The following is a 19,649-nucleotide window of genomic DNA, read 5'->3' on the forward strand; positions in this document are numbered from 1 at the left end:
TGGAGCCCTCAGGCCTTGAAGTCGGGCAACTTCTAGACCTCAGGTCTCTCTCCAGCCAGAGCGGAAACAAGGTCTAAACCTCTGTAGTCAAATGGGCCGTTGGAGTCATGAGTCTTTGTGCTTTTCTTATTTCCGTTTTTTCCAAAACCGGTCCCAGGATGCTGTTTCCGGTCCAGGGAAGACATGGCTTGGCAGTACGGGCTGGACTGTTCCCAAGACGAACCGAGTAAAGACTGATTTGCATATGGTTGTCTCTGAACTGGGGTGGCGAAGTGAGCTAAAAAACGATGATGGATCCAACCCCTGATCTGGGACTGGGACTGAGTTTTTGAAACATTTCAGCGCTCGATCCATCATCTCTTTGTGTTTGCTTTGTTCGCCCTAAGTTGGCAGAGTATGCCTAGAGGTGGGTCCCTTGCTCACTTTGCCACTGGATTCAAGATAGCCTGGCTGATGAGGGATATGAACCCGAAACCGGTCCCAGGAAGCTTGTTTCTGGTCCAGAGAAGACATGGCTTGGCAGTTCAGGCTGGACTGTTCCCATGAGGCACAGGGTCAGACTGATTTGCATATGGCTGGGTCTGAACTGGGGCGGCTAAAGATCTATGATGGATTCCACCCAGATCTGTGCCTGGGAGTGCATTTTTTGAAAAGTTTCAGCGCTCCGTCCATCATCTCCTGGTGTTTGCTTTGTACGGAGTGAGGTGCCAGTCTAATAATGTGCATTGGCCATTGATTGGCGCCTCATCTATTTAGATTCGGATCATTGGCAGAATATTGGAACCAAAAATATTACGTGAACAGAATATTGTGTCAAAAAAAATTGAGGATCAGAATTTTGAGAAGGTAAGTCAAATAGGTAAGTATATATTAACTATTCTTTACTCCACATTTACTTACCTATGAGAAATATATTTTGTCCAGGTATATATATGGTAAAATTTTACTCACTTTATTCACCCTCCTCCCTCTGTTGGGCTAAGGACTGGTTGACAGTTGAGTCACAGAGTGCGTCAAGGGGGCGCCAAGGGGGGTACCATGGGCGCTTCCAGCCACGGTCTCAGGCTCGGTGTCCTGTCTTCCAACATCAGTAGATAGAGTTTGCTGCACAAATTGCGCCTCCTTGAGGCAGGAGCTAACAAGGAGAATTTTATTTATTTCTCCTAAAGTTTCCCACATTGCATGTGTTCTGCAGTATGTCTACGAATGCTATTTTGTGTGGGAAGGGTGCACTTTCAGTACAAAACCTGTGCCAGATATAACCAAACCTCCACGCGCCAGGGTGCAAAGGTGTGTCATAGCGCTTGACAGCCTGTTTGCGGTTGAAGAAAATGTATCAAATAAACACACCGTAGGAAATCCAACTCATGAGAATATAATGAAACGACAATCCCAAGCAGAACATATGCAGCTGTTTGTGGTTAAAAACCAGTGCAGGCCCAAATCTTGCACTGAGATGAGTAAGATGAAAAGTTCACTTGAGAGCACAATGGAGTGGGAAGGGTTCTCAGTTCAGTGAGTCTCATGTTCAGTGAGTCTCATGTTCAGTGAGTCTCATGGTCAGTGAGCCTACAGGCAGTTATGATTTTGGCACAAAAATATACCCGGCCGGCACGCTTCCAAACAGATCATGGCCTGATAGAGCTCGATGCAGGAAATCGAATTGGCTCCGAGCACACGGAGGTCCAAGGAGCCTGATTGGACAATGGGTGCAGGAAGTAAATCAGTCCTGAGCACACAGAGGCCTCCGGGGCACAATACTGAAGCACGAGCCGCACTTAAATGTTATTTACCATCAACACACAGGCATTCACCAGCAGGAGAATGCTTCATTTTCAAACATTGTTCGGTGTGCAATAACCAATGTGTCATGGATGAAGTCAGAATCTGCGGTCACGGGGTGACAGGTCTCTTTGTCCTAAATCTGTAGCTTGCAAGTCAATTATTGTTTACGGTTGTGATAAACCATTGTGCAATCGTGTATAAGGAGAGCTGACTGCGAGCAGCGATTGGAGAAAGACTGGGGAAGAGTGAGGCCCAGTGTGTGTTATGTGCGTTGAAGGTTTTTCTCCCTGTCACGACAGTTAGGGGCATATTATCAACAAATAGCGATATTTATCGCTAAATAAACTTAGCAACAATTTTTTTATCGCCGCGCATCGCCGGATTTTATCACAGAGATAACGTGCAATTAGCAACGTTTATCTCCAATGCGATAAAATATCCACCGATATCGGCTTAATGCGCGAATATCGCTGGAAATCCAGCGATATTCAGGCATTAACGCCAATAGGGTCTTAACCTGAATATCCAACTCCCATTGGATATACAGGTTAAGAAGTGGTCAGAGGAGGCGTTAGTTTTCAGTGATATTCGCGCTTAGCGCAGATTTTTTCATCACTACGCCTGCTTTGATAATAGGCGATAGTGATGTTAGTGACTGCTTTCAGTCGCTAACAGGTTGGGTAAGCCCACTTTGAATGTCATTAGCGAGAAATATCGCTGACATGCAAAGCGGGCCCCAAACCGCTCGCTATCACCTAAAATCTGTCGCTAACTGATGTTAGCGACAGCTTGGTAATAGGGCGATGAAATTATCGCCGCTTTGCTTTTATTTCAGGACAAATACAGTAGCAATACATACAGAATACATACGGTGCACAGATCAAGTTGCAGACATGGGGCAAACACTTGGTCGCGACAGTTAGTTAATACTGTCTTTGCGTAGCCAGGAGGACCCTGTGTCATTATTACATTTTTGGGAGTGTTTTTAGACACCCCACAACACTGCGCACCAGTGCTGGGGAAGAGATCTGCAGCGCCACGTCTCAGTAGATATGGTTCTGTGGTGTTCTGTCCAGCAAGGTTTTTAGAATTCAAGAGCAGTCATGGTCTCTGAGTGTAGAGACTGGTTTGGTGCATTTGTCCATTAAAGAAGGCCATGGATGCATTCCAACAAATTACTAAAAATTGGAAAGACTTTACGAAACTCTCTTTTCAGGCTTGATGGTATGGTGTTTGCTATCATCATAGGTTTGATACTGCTTGTGTACATCCACTTCATTTAGCTATGAAACGCTCCATTATATGGTCACCTGTTGCACTGTTTTTTGATCGAAGTGCTAAACGCTCCTTCTCGTTGTCTCCAGCTCAACAGGAAGTTGTTCGTCCTTCCTAATATTCCATAACTATGATATTTCTATTTTTATATCATAATGTTACTCTTTTGTGTGGTTAAACCTTTTTGATGCACAGTCGCTATATGTAATTGATTGTTATATCTTTATATTCAGTACTGATTCAATGCTTTTTATTCCAACACCGATGTGTTAGTATGTTATTATCCTGTTTCCTTTTCTTTTTTTCCCCACCCCCTTATACTGTATTGTATTACAATACCTGTTTTCTCAATAAACTTATTTTCCTATCTAAAAATAAAAATAAAAAAGAATGCCCTGGAGATGAATTCTTGTAGTTTGATTATTCTGGACCAAGATCATTTCTTGATTCAATTTGAGATAGTTGTGAATCACCCCGGTGCTCATGGCTTCCAACATGGGAGTTATTTCCTTGTTGAGGTTCCTGGGGCATCTTTTCAGTTTATTATTAACTAAATGTTATCAGTATCAAGGCATATGATCACATGAAATTGTTTTGGAAATAGGGCCAAAGGTTAAAGGTAAAGCTTACTTAATAGTAGAGCCAGAACACACCGTTATGATGCTCCCAAAAAAGCAGGTGGAAAAGCAGAAGAAAAAGGTTTCAGTTGAAGAAGCTGTCCTGCCTGGTTTACACTCTTGAACTTATTCTTTTTAACCAGAACACGCACCCTCCTTCTCCTATTAAGACCGGCGGACTACTAGTCCGGAGCCAACACTGATCCATCTGAGATTTACTTACACCACCCTTTAGCAGCAAGTGCTCCTGTGTTTCTCGTCCCTTTCCCCTTTCCTCCGTCTATCCCTATAGTGGTGGCTCACCTATAGACACCCATTGAAGGATGGAATTCACAATGACTCCACATCTCAACTCAAAGCTTGAAATGTCTCAGGCGAATATAAAACTTGATGATTTTAATTCTGCCGATGCCTGTTCATAAATAATCTAGCTACACCCGCACATTGAAAAACAGCTTTTGGACATTTAATCCCTTTAAAGCCACATTATTGCAAATGTGCACTGTACCCAGCTTTGTGGACTTCTAACATACATTTCAGGAATCACTTTTCAAAATATGCAAACCCTTTGCCCTACATGGCAAAGGCACTTTTCCTTCCCATGTGTTATGGCAGCGTTCCTCAACTGCAGCCCAGTCACAGCACTGTGGAGCTCCAAGCAGCCAAATATTCTTGTCACATATATCGGTGATATAAATACACATTGCAACCCATTTATAGCATTTATCCCCATGTCATTGGTGCATTTTCCGCAAAATTCCCCAAGCCTTTCAGGGGATTTAAATCAGACAATTAGGTGAATAAAAATTCACAGTATGTATTTAATGGAGACAACACAGGCGTTATGTTATGTTGTGTTGTATTGTGTTGTGTTATGTTATGTTATATAGACTTGTAGAGTGCAGTCTCTCCTGGGAGGGTATCCTAGTGCTAAACAGGTGTGAGTCTAGGCACCCCTAGGACCTAGTGGGAGTACTCGAGAAGCCAGGTCACAGTGAGATATCATACATAGTCTTAAAGCTAGCAAAAGCAGACACAAGAAAATGGGGGACCCTAACAAAATAATGAGATTTTTTTTACAAAATCCAAATAGCATTTCATAAATTATCCCCAACTCAGGAAGATCTATCTACCTCACATTCAGACAACTCCCTAGGAGTGCAGGTCCTCACGACAACATCAGAGTAGGCATGAGAAAAGGTCCATGGAGAAGCTACCTGTGATCATCACCGTCCTGATGTTGGCATCTCTGAGCTCCCGCAGAACTGCTTTGGTCTCCTTCTTTAGGCGGTTTTCAAAAATTAGGAAACCCAGATATTCAAGATCCGATTCAACCTCTTCCCTGCAAAGAAGATTAAAAAGCCACTCTTTATAAGTTGCCATTACTCATGGTGCCAGACACAATGGAGCCAGAGATTGGGAGAAGATTGGCAATCATTATAAGGACGACCTTCATGTTCGTACTTACGCATGTATTTCATAATGTGCTCATATTGCACAGGAGACTGGTTCGATGGCTAAATTGCTAACCTTGGAAGCTTGAAATATTTGCCATTTTCTAGAACCTTTGCACTGGGGGACAGTGATAAGCGTTTGAGATTCAGGATTCCAGGTCCTGATTTACAGAATTCGAACCAATGTATGTTTAGAATTATAAAGTGCACTCATGATGGAGCGAAAAGTGTGAATCGGGGGTATTGTCGTCATCACATATTCCTCTTTACGGCAGAAGAAGGGAGTTCCAAAGAGGGACCCGGGCTTTCCTTGCAGCAACATCAACATTCAGGTACAGGGACCGGCAAAGGGCTGGGGTGATGTTTAAGTTACCACTTGATGCTCACCCCCAAAGGTGGTGTCCTGCCATTTGCCACCTGAACTCATTAATATTTAATTAATATTACATTATACGCTGTATTGTTACATTGTTATTATTATTATTATTATCATTAGCAGAAACATTATTTTTATGATTATTAGTAGTAGGAGTAGTTGTATTAGTAGTAATATTTCTATTATTAAAGCATTATTATCATCAGTGGTAGCAGAAGGTTTTAAACAATTATTATTATTAGTACAAGTAGTACCAGCAGTTGTAGTACTATGTTATAATTACTAGTAGTGCCAGTATTTGTTGTATTATTATCATTATCAATAGTATTATAAGTTCTATTTTTTTTATTATTAGCTGCACTAATAGTACTTGTATTAGTAGTATTATGTTTATTATTATTACATTTTTTATCAGTGATAGCGGTAGAATTAGTATTCACTGTAGAATTATGATTAGCAGTGGTAGTAATTGCGTAGTAGGAATTGCTGCAACATGATAATAGTATTAGTAGCAGCATTTGTAGTATTAATATTATTGTTATTACTAGTTGTAGTAGTAGAAGCAGTAATAGTAGTAATAGTTGAAGTATTATTATTAATAGTAATCATATTATTATGATTTGCAATAGTAGTATTGGTAGTATCAGCAGCAGTATGTGAAATACTATATTACTATTAGTATTACTAGTAGTAGCAGTAGTAGTAGTAAATGCAGGACTGGTAGTATGCACTTATTGATTGCACCATGGTCACTTGAGAGCACTGTTGGAATCCAAGAGTCCCTACCACATGAAGAGGCTGAAGTTAGAGCACGCCCATCGAAGGCACGACTCCCACTGCATTTCATATCCACTGCGGCCAACCCAGAGCAGTCCTCTCTTGGTGTTACTTTAATAACGAATATGCTTCCCCAGAACCTTTGTCTTCTTGTATTTGCTATTCAGAGGCAAACATGTTGTGAGGTTTGAGATTCTCACTAGAGCCATGTTCACAGTTTTGAAGTACACAAGGCCAAATACATGTGTGTAAATAGGCATGGACTGCCAGTGAAGAGTTACTTACAATTTATAATTGACTGAAATATGCATTAAACAACTTTCATAACTTGAGAAAGGGACTCAAGACCTGGCCCTTTGAATAAGACCTATGAGTCACCAGCAGCTGGACACCCTCAGTGATGAATAGCTGTGCTTAAGAAATACTGGCTGATTGATTGATTGATTGATTGAGAGTGATTGATTGATTGAGAGTGATTGATTGATTGAGAGTGATTGATTGATTGATTGAGAGTGATTGATTGATTGAGAGTGATTGATTAATTGATTGAGAGTGATTGATTGATTGAGAGTGATTGATTGATTGAGAGTGATTGATAGTGATTGCTTGATTGAGAGTGATTGAGAGTGATTGATTGAGAGTGATTGATTGATTGAGAGTGATTGAGAGTGATTGATTGATTGAGAGTGATTGAGAGTGATTGATTGATTGAGAGTGATTGATTGATTGAGAGTGATTGAGAGTGATTGGTTGATTGAGAGTGATTGATTGATTGAGAGTGATTGATTGATTGATTGAGAGTGATTGCTTGATTGAGAGTGATTGAGAGTGATTGATTGATTGAGAGTGATTGATTGATTGAGAGTGATTGAGAGTGATTGGTTGATTGAGAGTGATTGCTTGATTGAGAGTGATTGAGAGTGATTGATTGATTGAGAGTGATTGATTGATTGAGAGTGATTGAGAGTGATTGGTTGATTGAGAGTGATTGATTGATTGAGAGTGATTGAGAGTGATTGATTGATTGAGAGTGATTGATTGATTGATTGAGAGTGATTGAGAGTGATTGATTTATTGAGAGGGATTGATTGATTGAGAGTGATTGATTGATTGAGAGTGATTGATTGATTGGGAGTGATTGATTGATTGATTGAGAGGGATTGATTGATTGAGAGGGATTGCTAACAGAAATGATGTGCTGGGCGGAGGGTTGACAATGCAGAAGCTGTACCAGGAGAGATGAGCTCATTGTGAGTCAGTGCCAAGAGGGAGCCCCTCTATACTGGATCTCAGCCTTTGGAGAGATGGGTTAACCGCAGCTGCGCCAGGAGAATTGAGGGTGATGCTGTTTTCATACAGGTGCAGGTAAGTGCGATGGGGTGGGTCAGGTGCGGGGCTCAGCTGGAGGCAGGAAGTGACAAACAACGGAATAGTGAAAATTAAATAAATAAATTAAAAAACCACTTACCTTGCGCTCGCCGCATCGCTGAGTCAGTGATGCGGCGGGGAAAAGGTAAGTGGATTTATTTATTTATTTGATTTTCACTATTCCAATCATTTGTCACTTACACCCCCCACCCCTGTCCCACCTCAATTACCTGCATGAGCCACAACTGTGTTACCTACTCGTGGCACAGGCCATCACAACTCACTTGGCTGAGGCACCACCTGGAGTAGGGCGGCCAATCAGCTTCAAGGCCTGCGATGCATAGACTTCTGCAGGTGAAGCGGGCCTGAGGGACAGGTGATGATGCAGACTCACCTTGGAAGACTCCAGGGGCCTCCACACTTGGAGTCCAGTCTTTTGAAGGCCAGGCCAATGACTCGGAACCCTTGCGAGGTGAAATGCTCAAGCTGTGTCACAAAGTTGGCGGGAACTAAATAAAAACAATGCATGAAGTTTTCCGGTAAATGTGGTGGAAAAGACTTGATTATAAAATGCATGAGTAGCAAACGATATGGAATGTGTGCAGAGGAGCAGCAGGTGGACATGAAGCTAATCAAAGGATTACAAGGATTTAAAACTTTCAAACAACTTGGGAAAATATATTTCCTTCTTGGTAAAACCACAGAAGTAGCCAGATGGCACCACATGTTGTGTTCTGTCTTATAAAATGCCCATATGGTTAATTTGGGCAGTGTTGACACAAGCATCTTCTTCTAACACACCATGGAGGTTGATGTGTAGTGGTGGTAATATGTGACAAGAATGTATCAGTATATTTAAGAAGACAAACTGCTGTAGGGGTACAACAACCACTACAACATAGCAACAAAACAACAACACATTACACTACCGGAAACACAATAACACAGTAGCAAAGCAATAAGCAACAAATTGTTGAAAATGACATTTAGGTTTTACCAGCACTCACTGCTTAAAGTTCACTCGTCATTTACCAAGGAATGCCCACCTGCAGACAGCCTGCTTGCTTTGGTTGGAAAGAGGAATCTCTTAGTGACCCAACACCCCAATTCGTGGCAGCCCATTCGCCGATTATAAAGAAGAGACGTCGAAACTCGACTATTATAAGTTATTACAGTAGAGGTCTGGTATCACAAAGCCTACTGCCAGAGCCCACAGCTGAGGTGAATGGCAGGCCAGGTCACAGAGTATAACTGAAGCAGCTGTTTAAAGCACCAAAAAACATTGCTTTTCTTTCTGCTGCTCTATTTTTCAGCCAGCAATAGCAAGCAGAGAGACAATGTTTATTTGTTGCACTCAGTAGCTGGAGAAAATCTAGAATCGTTTTTGCACTCAGTAGCTGGAGAAAATCTAGAATCGTTCTGCGTATTTCTACATGTTTGGAGCTACTGCAAGTTTTTTTTAAATAAACTGACTTGTATTGTTCTGATTCTAATATCTCTTTGCAACAAATATCTAACAAGTTTTTGATGTGTTGAATTTTTCACTAGGGGTTTTATTTTTATTCTTCGTGTTTGCAAACATGTTCGCTCTTTCATATGAAAGAGCTCGCACTGAGGTGGTTTGTGGGTAAGGTGATTGTGTGTTCATGTATTATATTGGATAAAGTACACCCTGGCATACATGGTAAGGATATTGCAAGTTACCTTAGAGTTCCTCAGAAACCTTGCGATAGCCTTATAATGTACAGCAGGGGGTAGTTCAACCCTTATATCATCTCTGATCATTGGGCTAAAACAACCTTCAAGAGGTTTCTCAACAGACTCTTTCCAATCAATAGGAACACACAAGTTTTTTTTAAAATTATTTTTTAAGTGAGCACCAACCACTCCAGGGTATCTACTTAATTTAATCCCCCTCCCCGCCCTCTCTGTCTCCCTCTTTCTATCTGCTTTTCCTTGGCTCCAGCTACTTTACTGTGTGACAGGAAAAATATGTATTGAAATATAGATGCATCACTTTCTGTGGTATTCTTGGTGGTTGACATTGGGTGTCATTTTTCAGCAATAAAGTAAACATACAAGATGTATGTTTAGCTTAGGCTTACTGCCTCAAGAATCCATGTTTGTATATTGAGATATTGACCCATTGACATACAACTAATAATATTTTCAACCAAATGGTTATTTATTCATAACAGTCAAAAAAGTGTAAAAAACTCATTAACATAGGTGCAGTGGGTGTTGGTGACAAACGTGCGTGTTACTCTTTTATAGGTCATACACACATGGGTCAACAGTGATCAAATTGTGCATCTAGAAACAGGTACAGGGCAACCCGTTGATAATTTGTAAACAATGTGACGAGGCTCTGCCACTAAAGTCAATGTTTCGACCCCTTAAGTAATGTCGGGATCATCATCAGGACCGAACCTGAGAACAAGATGCAGATGTAGGTCTTTACAGAAACTATGAGAACAGATGCACGTGGAATCTGGGCATCAGGAGTAAGGAGGCTAGAGATGTAATACCTTGATGGTGATTTCTCCATCTGAATAGCCATTACAGCCATTTGATGACCCACACACCCAGTTGCTGAATGAGAAGCGTGCAGCCTCCTAGGTGGTGCATCTATTGGGTCAAAGTTTGGGCTGGGTGAGGCACAATAGGGATCACTCCCAAGCAGAGCTAAAGGTGTAGCCCGCCGAACAATAGCTTTGCGAGTGGCATATCGGAGTTACTTGTTATGGAGGGCTCGCTGGAAATCAAACCATCTTGAGCACACACGCCTGCTTCACCTTCTGCAACTGGTGCAAGGGGTCATCAAACAGTTTTTCAGCTGGAGGATTCACCATCAAGTGAAAGGTGGTGGTGTGAGGAAGGTGGCACAAAGAAAGTGTATGCCAAGGTCCTGTGCCATACGTCAATGGAAAAGGCAGGCGATGCCTTACTCTTTCAGCGCCTTGAGACCCTCGCGGGTGAGTAGCATGCTCTATAAACCACTGATTGATTGATTGATTGAGGTATGTGATCTGTAGGAGAGGGGTGGGTGGACTTACCCAAGGCAGCACCGTGCTTGCTTTCAGGGGATCAAAAATGACATTGACGTGATCAAAACTGTTTTAGGTCCAGAAAGTGGTCCTCCTCAACATTTCCAAAAAGAGCCGTTTCCATCATGGGATGGTCCTTAAACAGGTGGCCAAAGTGACAGGAATGCGATTTCCTGTTGTTTTGGAACACACTCCCTGTGACAGGGAAACTCTATTCATTGTCCCACTGCAGATGAGCTCCATCAGAGATAGAAGCGAACTGAACCATTTATAACAGTATTGGAAAACTGTATCATGAAAACAGATGTACATTCAGCAATATATATTTAGAAACAGAGTCCCCGTTTTGTCCACAAAAAAAAACAATACTTCCCAGAATGCACTGCATTACCTGTGTCTGGTTTACAAAGACTGACCACCGTCTCAGGAGATCCTTTCATGAAAACAAATGTCTCGCCTTCTCCGATGACCTGAGCCACGACTGACATCCTCATCAGGGTGGAGGAAAAAGGGAACTGGTGCAATATGGTGACTCCTTTCACTGAGTCCTAGGGACAGAAAGAAGCAGGTCAGCCTCACTGTGGACCTTCATTGGAAGTCCTGATCCCCAAGGAGAGAAGGACCAGCCTTCCTTCCAGGAGAAATTATCACACAGCGACATACTGGTCCAAGACACCAGTGGACAAGGGTGCATGTCTCCAGTGTAGATTCACAAGGGTGGGAGCGATGACAGATTCTCAGAATGAACATAAACTGTGTAAGTTATTCCCACTAAGACCCACTGTACACAAACGAGTCTAATGTAGAAATTCAGAAAGTCTGACATGGACTGGGTATGCGTGCCTCAGTGCCAGGGCTTGTTCAGACTGGTTATGCGTGCCTCAGTGCCAGGGCTTGTTCAGACTGGGTATGCGTGCACCAGGGCCTGGGGTACTTCGGACTGGGAATGCGTGCACCAGGGCCAGGGGTACTTCGGACTAGACACGCATGCACCAGTGCCAGGGGTTCTTCGGTGATAGGAACAAAGAGTTGGCCTCCCATGTCCTCCCCAAAGATGTGCTTCTCCTTCTTCCCACAATGAAGAGCTGTGAAGTGACGGGGCTATCTCTCACTTGTGAGGGGGTTGGTTCCAAGCTCTATCTCAAAGGGAGATGGGCAACGTGTGATCTGTGACAGTAGCGCATATAGTACACTTTTGCGGTGTAGGTGAGAGCTCCTTTATGTAAAACTTGGCATTACAAAAGAGTTTCCACATCTACTCATGTTATGAAGTGTAAGGTGTTAAGATGTGACCCATCAGCGTGTAACATATAAAAGATAACTTGTGCTACATAGAGCTTGTGCAAGTGTGCAGCTGGCAGTGCTTATTTTGAACTGGTGGTTGCAGGTGGGGCATGGGGCTCTCCAGCACTCATGTTTGGGAGCCAGCACTTCTTTTTCCTCTTCAGACATTGACCACAGGCAATAGATGGAAAACACACAAATGGGAGAGAATGAGGAAGAGAAAGTTGAAAAACCGCCAGGGCCAGACTGGGAACAGCAGTCAGCCCGACAATCTGCTCGCCCAGCCCCGGCAGTGGGGGGAGGGGAGGTGCTTGTGAGAAGCACCACTCCCACTTTTGGTACAGGGGGCTGATATAGCAACACTGCTGCAAATCCAGCCCCCAGTAATAAAACCGGCCCCTACTGGTCCAAAACCGGCCCACCGGGAAAATGCCTTTTGCCCGCTACGGCCAGTCCGGCCCGGAAAACCGCCACCAAGAGAGAAAGCAGGAGCACTGAGTAGAAGTGAGACGAAGGGTCAGGGAGTGTCTGCTAGGAGATGTGTCAGTGCGCAAACCTACACAAATATCTTTAACACTGGGTACGCTGATGTTTCCGGGCCGGGAGTGGTGTCGGACTGATACGAACTTTGGTGCTCCCCGATGAACCCGTCTCTCTTGTGAATGGAAATTCAATAGTGGAGTTGAGGGTTTTATTAAATTTACAAAGGCACAAATTCCAGTTAGTCAAATAGAGATTCAGTCACAGTGCTAAACCTAAAATTGCTGAAAATCATAAAGTCAGGAGATTTCGGTGGCATAACCAACAAATATTTGCCTTCTTAGCTTGATGGAAAGACTTTACAGCATACAATCACGCTGTTTTATACATGCTCTCATCCTCCTAACCAGTAGAAATCAAGAAAAGAGAAACATGTGAATGCATCAGAGGATTCTCTCGCTATTACACTACACGGGGTTCTGTATTCACAGCATCATGCACATGGGGACACAATGGTTACATGGTAAGGTATTCAGCCTGAGACAGCTAAGCTCAGCCCTGAAAAAGTTATATTTATTTCAGCACATTCATCAAAGTCCTCTGGCTGCTTCCTGGAGCCTAATAAATGTTGTTTTAGAAGAGAATGAAACGTCACAATAACGACAGAAGACAGAGATAACTTGGCCTAAAGTACTTAAAGCATGTTTTCTGCAGTTATGGACATTAACTTCCATAAATCAGTGTTTATAAATGGCAAAGCCATGAGGTCGATTCAAGACTTGCAGCCTTGGTGGTCGGTGCACCTATTTTTAAAAGCATCGCCTGTGGGTTTCCGAGCAGAGCTTTGGACACCGGCACTCATTATATTACAAATTAAGCACTGGCAGCTGGGCTGTCTCTATTGCCCCCTAGCGGTAAATGATATTCTGTATTATAAGTAAGGGTGGGCAGTGAACTCCACTCCTCCGGCGGGATTGGTGATGCATGGTTTCTCCACAGTGGCAGTAGCCATGAGAGGGGAAGCATTGACGGAAGGCCTGCCCCTGTCAGGGTGATATGCAATTCATGTCATGATTCGAAATGTGCCCCCAAGAGGGTGACCATTTTGGACGGGTCAGAAAACTATTTTAAGATGGTCAACAGCCAATAGTGTGGTGCACAATAAAAAAGTTACAAATAAATAAACAAAAACACAAGGGGCTAGAGAAGAACGGAGATGCTAGGGAGATGGGGAGGGAGAGCAGAGAGAAAGACAGAGGAATTAGTCCACTCATACTTGGCAAAAAAGCAAGTTCTGACTTCAGGAGTGGACGAACACATCATCAAAATACTCACTGTAAGTGCATGCGATGTAGTGGAAACAAAGGTCTCCAAAAGTTGTCTGTAGCCAAGACCAAATAAAGGCAGACCTGTTGGCTTTGCCAATGTTTGTTTATTTTACATTGAAATTTCAAACTCCTTGCAAGCCCATCATTTCCTTGGGCAGGGACTACTAACATGCACTGGGAATCAAAAAGTTGTAGGTGTTTTTTGAGAACTTACCTGCCCAGCCTTAGGTCCGGGTATAATTATTACATTTTGCGATTCCATTCTGCCACTAATTTCTGATCGAAAATCCATAATTTCCTTACAAAAAAAACAAAAACAGGTATGAGTGTAAAGCAAACCTTAATTTAGAACCACATACGAAATGTGGAATTGTATAATATTTGACACAAATTCTGTAGGAATCCTAAAGTGAGCCAGAGCAGTGTAATGTGTGTGTTCATGAGAATGAGTAAGAAAGAGGTGTTGTTGTGTACAAAGGAGTCTCTTCCTCAGCTCGTCCATTGTGAATATTGATAGCTCAATATAAGCTAAGATCTTATTACCATACTTAACTATAACATCACTTTTAGCTTAGTTTTTCAGTTAATTATTTTTTTTATTTTAATCTATGCTATTTCATTGCCATACTTAACTATAACGTCACTTTAACCTTACTTTTTCAATGAATTTCTTTTTTTTAATCTACACTATTTTCTTGCCATACCTTACTATAACATCACTCTAACCTTTGTTTTTCAATGCATTTAATTTTTTCTTTTAATCTACACTATTTTATTGCCATACCTAACTATAACATCACTTTAACCTTTAGTTTTCACGACATGAGCGCAGCGGGAAGGGATTCTCAGTAGAACAACTGTGAGTCTTGTGGGTGAACTGAGACACCAAATTCCTCAAAGTTGTCACTCAGCAGCTCGGGGCTGACGAGGGACAAGAATAGATCCCTGGGGAGCATCAACAGCGTTGAGGATGCACCTAAAAGGACTCTCTCCATCTTTAAAATTTGATGTTGATTGGAAAGAGAGGAGGAGAACCAACTTAAGATCTTGTCACCAAAGCCCACGAGGAGCTTGATCTTGAGAGTAAGCCTGCTGTGACCAACAATATTGACAAATATGAACAGATTAAATAAAATTAGTAAACAAGAGTCACCTTTATCCAAATGGGAAAATGTCTGGGGATTCTGAGTGGATGTTCCGATGGTCAACCCTGGACGGAGTCCAGGTTAGCGTTCTGTAAGCAGGTGTTCCTTTGCAATGAAAAGGGTTGATTCGATTGCTGCACATTTGTACATACCTTTACCTACCCAGAGGAGACAGGATTCTCCTCTCTAGGTGGAAAGTATATTTGGATGAGTACTGGGTTTTTTAAGGATAGGAGAGACTTGGCCTCTTATTAACATATCTGGATAAAGTTCTTGAGATGGGACATGTTTATTAGCCCTCTCCAGGTGGAGTGAAATATGTGGAAAATTATATTTGCAGGTAGGTGGTCAGATTCAAGGGAGTTTCCTTGCCGCTCTCACAGGACGCATCACAACTATTTGAGGTGTTTAGGGGGCATGGAAAAATCCAAGGAGTTGGCCAACCTAACCGTCTACCTTGCTTTTAGCCCAAGCAGCACGGTCTCCCTGAGACGAGGTGCAGCGAGCCAATACATGGAGGTCTCTTGCTGCTGAACAACGGCCCTGTGTTTCCCACAATCCTATGGGCCTGATTCACAGACCTAACTTAAGACAAAATCCTAAACTTACTACTATTTTGGTATTCACAGAAGGCACTTACTCATTTTGGTATTCACAGAAGGCACTTACTCATCAGAAGGCACTTACTCATTTCGGTATTCACAGAAGTTAGGAGTCCTAACTTTAGGACTCTTAAATGCCTTCTGTGAATACCGAAAGTCTTAAAGCTAGGATTTTTCTCAATTTAGTAGTAGTAAAGTTAGGACTCCTAACTGTTGGACACCTAAATGCCGTCTGTGAATACCGAAAGTCTTAAAATTAGGGTTTTTCTCAGTTTAGTAGTAGTAAAGTTAGGACTCCTTACTTTAGAACTTCTAAATGCCTGCCGTGAATACCGAAAGTCTTAAAATTAGGATTTTTCTCAACTTTACTACACCTAAACTGAGAAAAATCCTAATTTTAAGACTTTCGGTATTCACAGAAGGGATTTAGGAGTTCCAAAGTTAGGACTCCTAACTTCTGTGAATACCGAAATGAGTAAGTGCCTTCTGTGAATACCAAAATGATAGTAAGTTTAGGATTTTGTCTTAAGTTAGTTCTGTGAATCGGGCCCTGTGTTCTTTCACCTTTTGCGATTCATTGGTAGCAGTAGGGAAGCAGCGTGAGGGTAGTGATGGTGTTTAGGAAGCAGCAGGACTCTAGTGATCCATACATTTACACCATGCTGAAAGTTTACAAACTTTACCCAGTTGGTCCATTCAAACATCTTCAGGTCCAAAGGATCTCCCTGCAGCTTCCCTTCGAGGGTGATCAGAGAATGGCAGCTGGTCATAGCGCCGAGAAGTGGTCCCCACGGGAGGGCAGCACCCGAGCAGAACTTGTGCACTTCCTGGAAACTGAACATGAAAGACATGCTGGCTTTTGCACTTTGAACAACATCACTATATTTCTATTTGAAGCACCTGAAAGGTTTGTGCTCCTGTATCCTGACTTTGAATCAGCCAATCACAGGTGAGAATGGACATTACAACCAGGATCGTAAAGCCGATTGGTCACCTGTAGCTCCATCTATCCTCTTTATTTCCTCCATCCACATCACTGTGTATATCTTAGGTTCAGCCATAACACTTCCGATTCAGAGGAATCGGCAGGGTTGGACGAGTGACGTCACTCGGAGAAGCACTGAATGTAAGTGCCGATTCTCACTGACGTCATCGGGGCACATTCTGGATCTTACTCACAAGCTCCATCTCTGGCAAAGATGCTTGCTATAGTTTTTTATTCAATACAGCATGTGTTAACAAGCATTGACAAAACAAAATGGTGTGGTCGTTGCAAGCTAGCGACATTTCTGAATACTTTTATTGCAAGCATACACCTCAAAAAGAAAAAGAGAAAAAAAGCTGACTGCTAAACGTGGATGTCACATGCATGCAATAAAAATGAAAAATTTGAAAAATCATTTATTTATATGGTTATTTAAATAGTGATGTTTTGGAAATAAGTTTTCAGTTACCATTTTATTGTTATTATAATTCAAATGGTAGGCTGCTACAGTGTTACAATGACACTTCACTACTTCATAACAGCAACTTTAGAAAGGACACAACAAATAAATCACCATCGATCTGAACACCAAAGCTGCAGGCAAAATAAATAGCAGTTACTTAAAGACTAAAATATATATATAATAAACAGCACAATGCGAACCAGCTTTCCGACTAAAGAGAAAGGAGCTATTTTTCGATGGAATGTGCATACGCTTTGGGAGTCAGTCGAGGTGAAGAGAACATGTGAAGGACAATTTAGAAGGCCCACAGATGAGGAGGACCGACCACCAAGAGCCTTCTATAATTGTATATTAGGCATGATGTTTAGAAAAAACAATAGTCTGACAAGACAGCAAAGCTCCGAAATGAAAAAACTGATTTACATAAAATATTACCTGCTATCTGACCTGCTTCCTAGGCTGGACTGGGAGCCGAATGCAAGCTGAGGAAATATGTTCAAATAATCCCCAGATCTCTTTATGTCTCTGTCTCTTTTCTCGCCCACTCTTACTTTCTCTCTCTCACCTTCTCTCCCTCTCTATCTCCCTCACTTTCTCTCTCTCACTCTCTCTCTGTCTCTCACTCTCTCCCTATATCTCTCACTCTCTCTCTGTCTCTCTCTCTCTCTATCTCTCTCTCCCGCTCACTCTCTCCCTGTCTCTCTCTGTCTCTAAATCTTTCCCTATCTTTCTCACTCTCTCATTGTCTCTCTCTCTCCTCTCTCTTCTCTCTCTCTCTCTCTCTCTCTCTCTCTCTCTTACTCTCTCTCACACACTCACTCTCTGTCTCTCCCTCTCCCTCTCCCTTTGGTGTTCTCTCTCCTCCTCTATTTCTCTCTCTCGTGTTTTCCCACATTCCTTTCTCTCTCTCTCTCCACTCTTTCTCCTTCTCTCTCTCTCATGTTCTCTGTCTTCATCTCTCTCTCTCTCGTTCTCTCTGTAACTTTCTCTTACTCTTCCATTCTGTCTTACTCCCCCTTCTCTCCGCATCTCTCTCTTTGGCTCTTTATCTCTCTCTCTCTCTTAGTCTCTTTATCGCTCTCTCTCCCTCACTCTCTCCCTTGGTCTCGCACTCCATTTTTTTGTCACTCTGTGTCTCGCTTTCCCTCTCTTTGCCTCTCCTTCGACTTGTATCTTGCTCTCTCTTGCACTCACTTTCTCACTTTCTTTTTTTGTCTCCTCTCTGTATTTGTCTACTTTGTTCTCTATTTCTCTCTCTCTCTGCCGTCTGTCTCTCTCTCCCTCTCACTTTGTCTTTTTGTATCTCACTCTCTCTCTCTCTCATACTCTCTTTTGCGTTCTCTCGTGCTCCGTTTCTCTCTCTTGCACTCTCACTCACTTGCTCTTTCATCTTCTCACTCTCTCTCTCTCTCTTACTCTATCTTTCTCACTCCCTCTTACATTCTCTCTTTTCCCTCTAGCTCTCTTTCTTTCTCTTTGGGGCATGTTTACAAGAAGTTAACGCCACCAGAACATCACCTTTTGCAACGTCCTGGTGGTGTTAAGTGCTTCGCATTATTGACAAGGCGGCGTTAAGCCACTTAACTTGGCTTAATGCCGCCTTGTAAATAATGCCCCTATTTATGCAGCACGTAGCGTGAATGTGGAGGCCAATGGGTGTGGCATTGGGCGTTCGGCCACAACACCCATTGCTTTTTGACAATGCCATATAATTTACAAGGTATGGAGAGAATACCTGGTCTTAAACAGGCGATAAGAAGAGAAATGTTGTATTTCTCCTGGTATTTTGCTCTTTCCACGTGGGCTGCATTCTGCAAATCACCTGTTAGGATTGTTTGTGTGCAGGAGGGTGTTCCTTCCACTAGGATATTTGGCAGGTTGTCGCCCTCCAGTCTTACTGCCAAAATATTTGGAGAGCTTGTCCCTACTAATACAACTTTGTATAGTAGTTTCAAACTAAGTAACAACAGAAGGCCGCCCTTAGATCTCCCCATTGTAGATGGAATTGCAAATTTAGTGAATGATTGATAGCCATCCAAGTAATAATTTTCCGTAGCTTCCCATGTTTCCTGCAAAGCAATAACGTGGTAAGCTGCGAGTGAAGCCTCCCAGTTAATGTTCCCTCTTTTTGATCTAGGCCCGGCAATATTCCAGGATAGGATCGCAATATTATTCACGGGCGCGGCGAGACGTAGTCCATTAGTGTCCTGATTCCCTGTTGGCAATCTACCAGTTACTGCTTGGTTGCCATCCCCGTGTTCCTCTATGGGGCTCGTCATTCTAATTTCCCGCCTATCGGCCTCCCCCCTTGATATATCACTTATAGAAGGCCCACATCGCATATTGTCTCCTTCCCTGGACAAGAGAGTTAAAACTCCATCACTGGTTGGTATGGGGATATCGACCACTCAACCACCGTCATCACATTTTACTCCTGGTCCCGTGGTCGGGCCCACCCTACAGCCATCCACTAGGTTGGCTATTCTCCATTCGACGTTGTCACCATCCCACAGTCAATCATTCATATTCAGTGAACTTAACACCTCATATCTATTAGACAGGGCAGTGATACTCGGCGGACAAACCAGCTGTGTTCTAAGTCCTCTCTCACAAGTTTCTTCCATATTGACTGGGGGGAAAAAGAACCTGAGTGGAAGTACATT

General features: G+C 42.6%; 1 protein-coding gene across 1 annotated transcript in view; it reads right to left on the minus strand.

The window, feature by feature from the left end:
• The window catches only part of LOC147684259 (putative cation-transporting ATPase 13A4), a 202,679-nt gene that overhangs the window by 64,812 nt on the left and 118,218 nt on the right, over window positions 1–19,649 (minus strand). Inside the window, exons 14-18 of the mRNA XM_086944656.1 lie at window positions 16,222–16,372; window positions 14,006–14,089; window positions 11,091–11,247; window positions 8,047–8,161; window positions 4,895–5,019 (exon numbers count right to left, since the gene is read on the minus strand). Of these exons, the coding sequence (XP_086800782.1) occupies window positions 4,895–5,019; window positions 8,047–8,161; window positions 11,091–11,247; window positions 14,006–14,089; window positions 16,222–16,372 (632 nt within the window). The remainder of the gene's footprint in view (window positions 1–4,894; window positions 5,020–8,046; window positions 8,162–11,090; window positions 11,248–14,005; window positions 14,090–16,221; window positions 16,373–19,649) is intronic.

The sequence above is a fragment of the Lissotriton vulgaris genome, chromosome 11 (genome assembly GCF_964263255.1).
Source record: "Lissotriton vulgaris chromosome 11, aLisVul1.2, whole genome shotgun sequence".
Lineage (NCBI taxonomy): Eukaryota > Metazoa > Chordata > Amphibia > Caudata > Salamandridae > Lissotriton > Lissotriton vulgaris.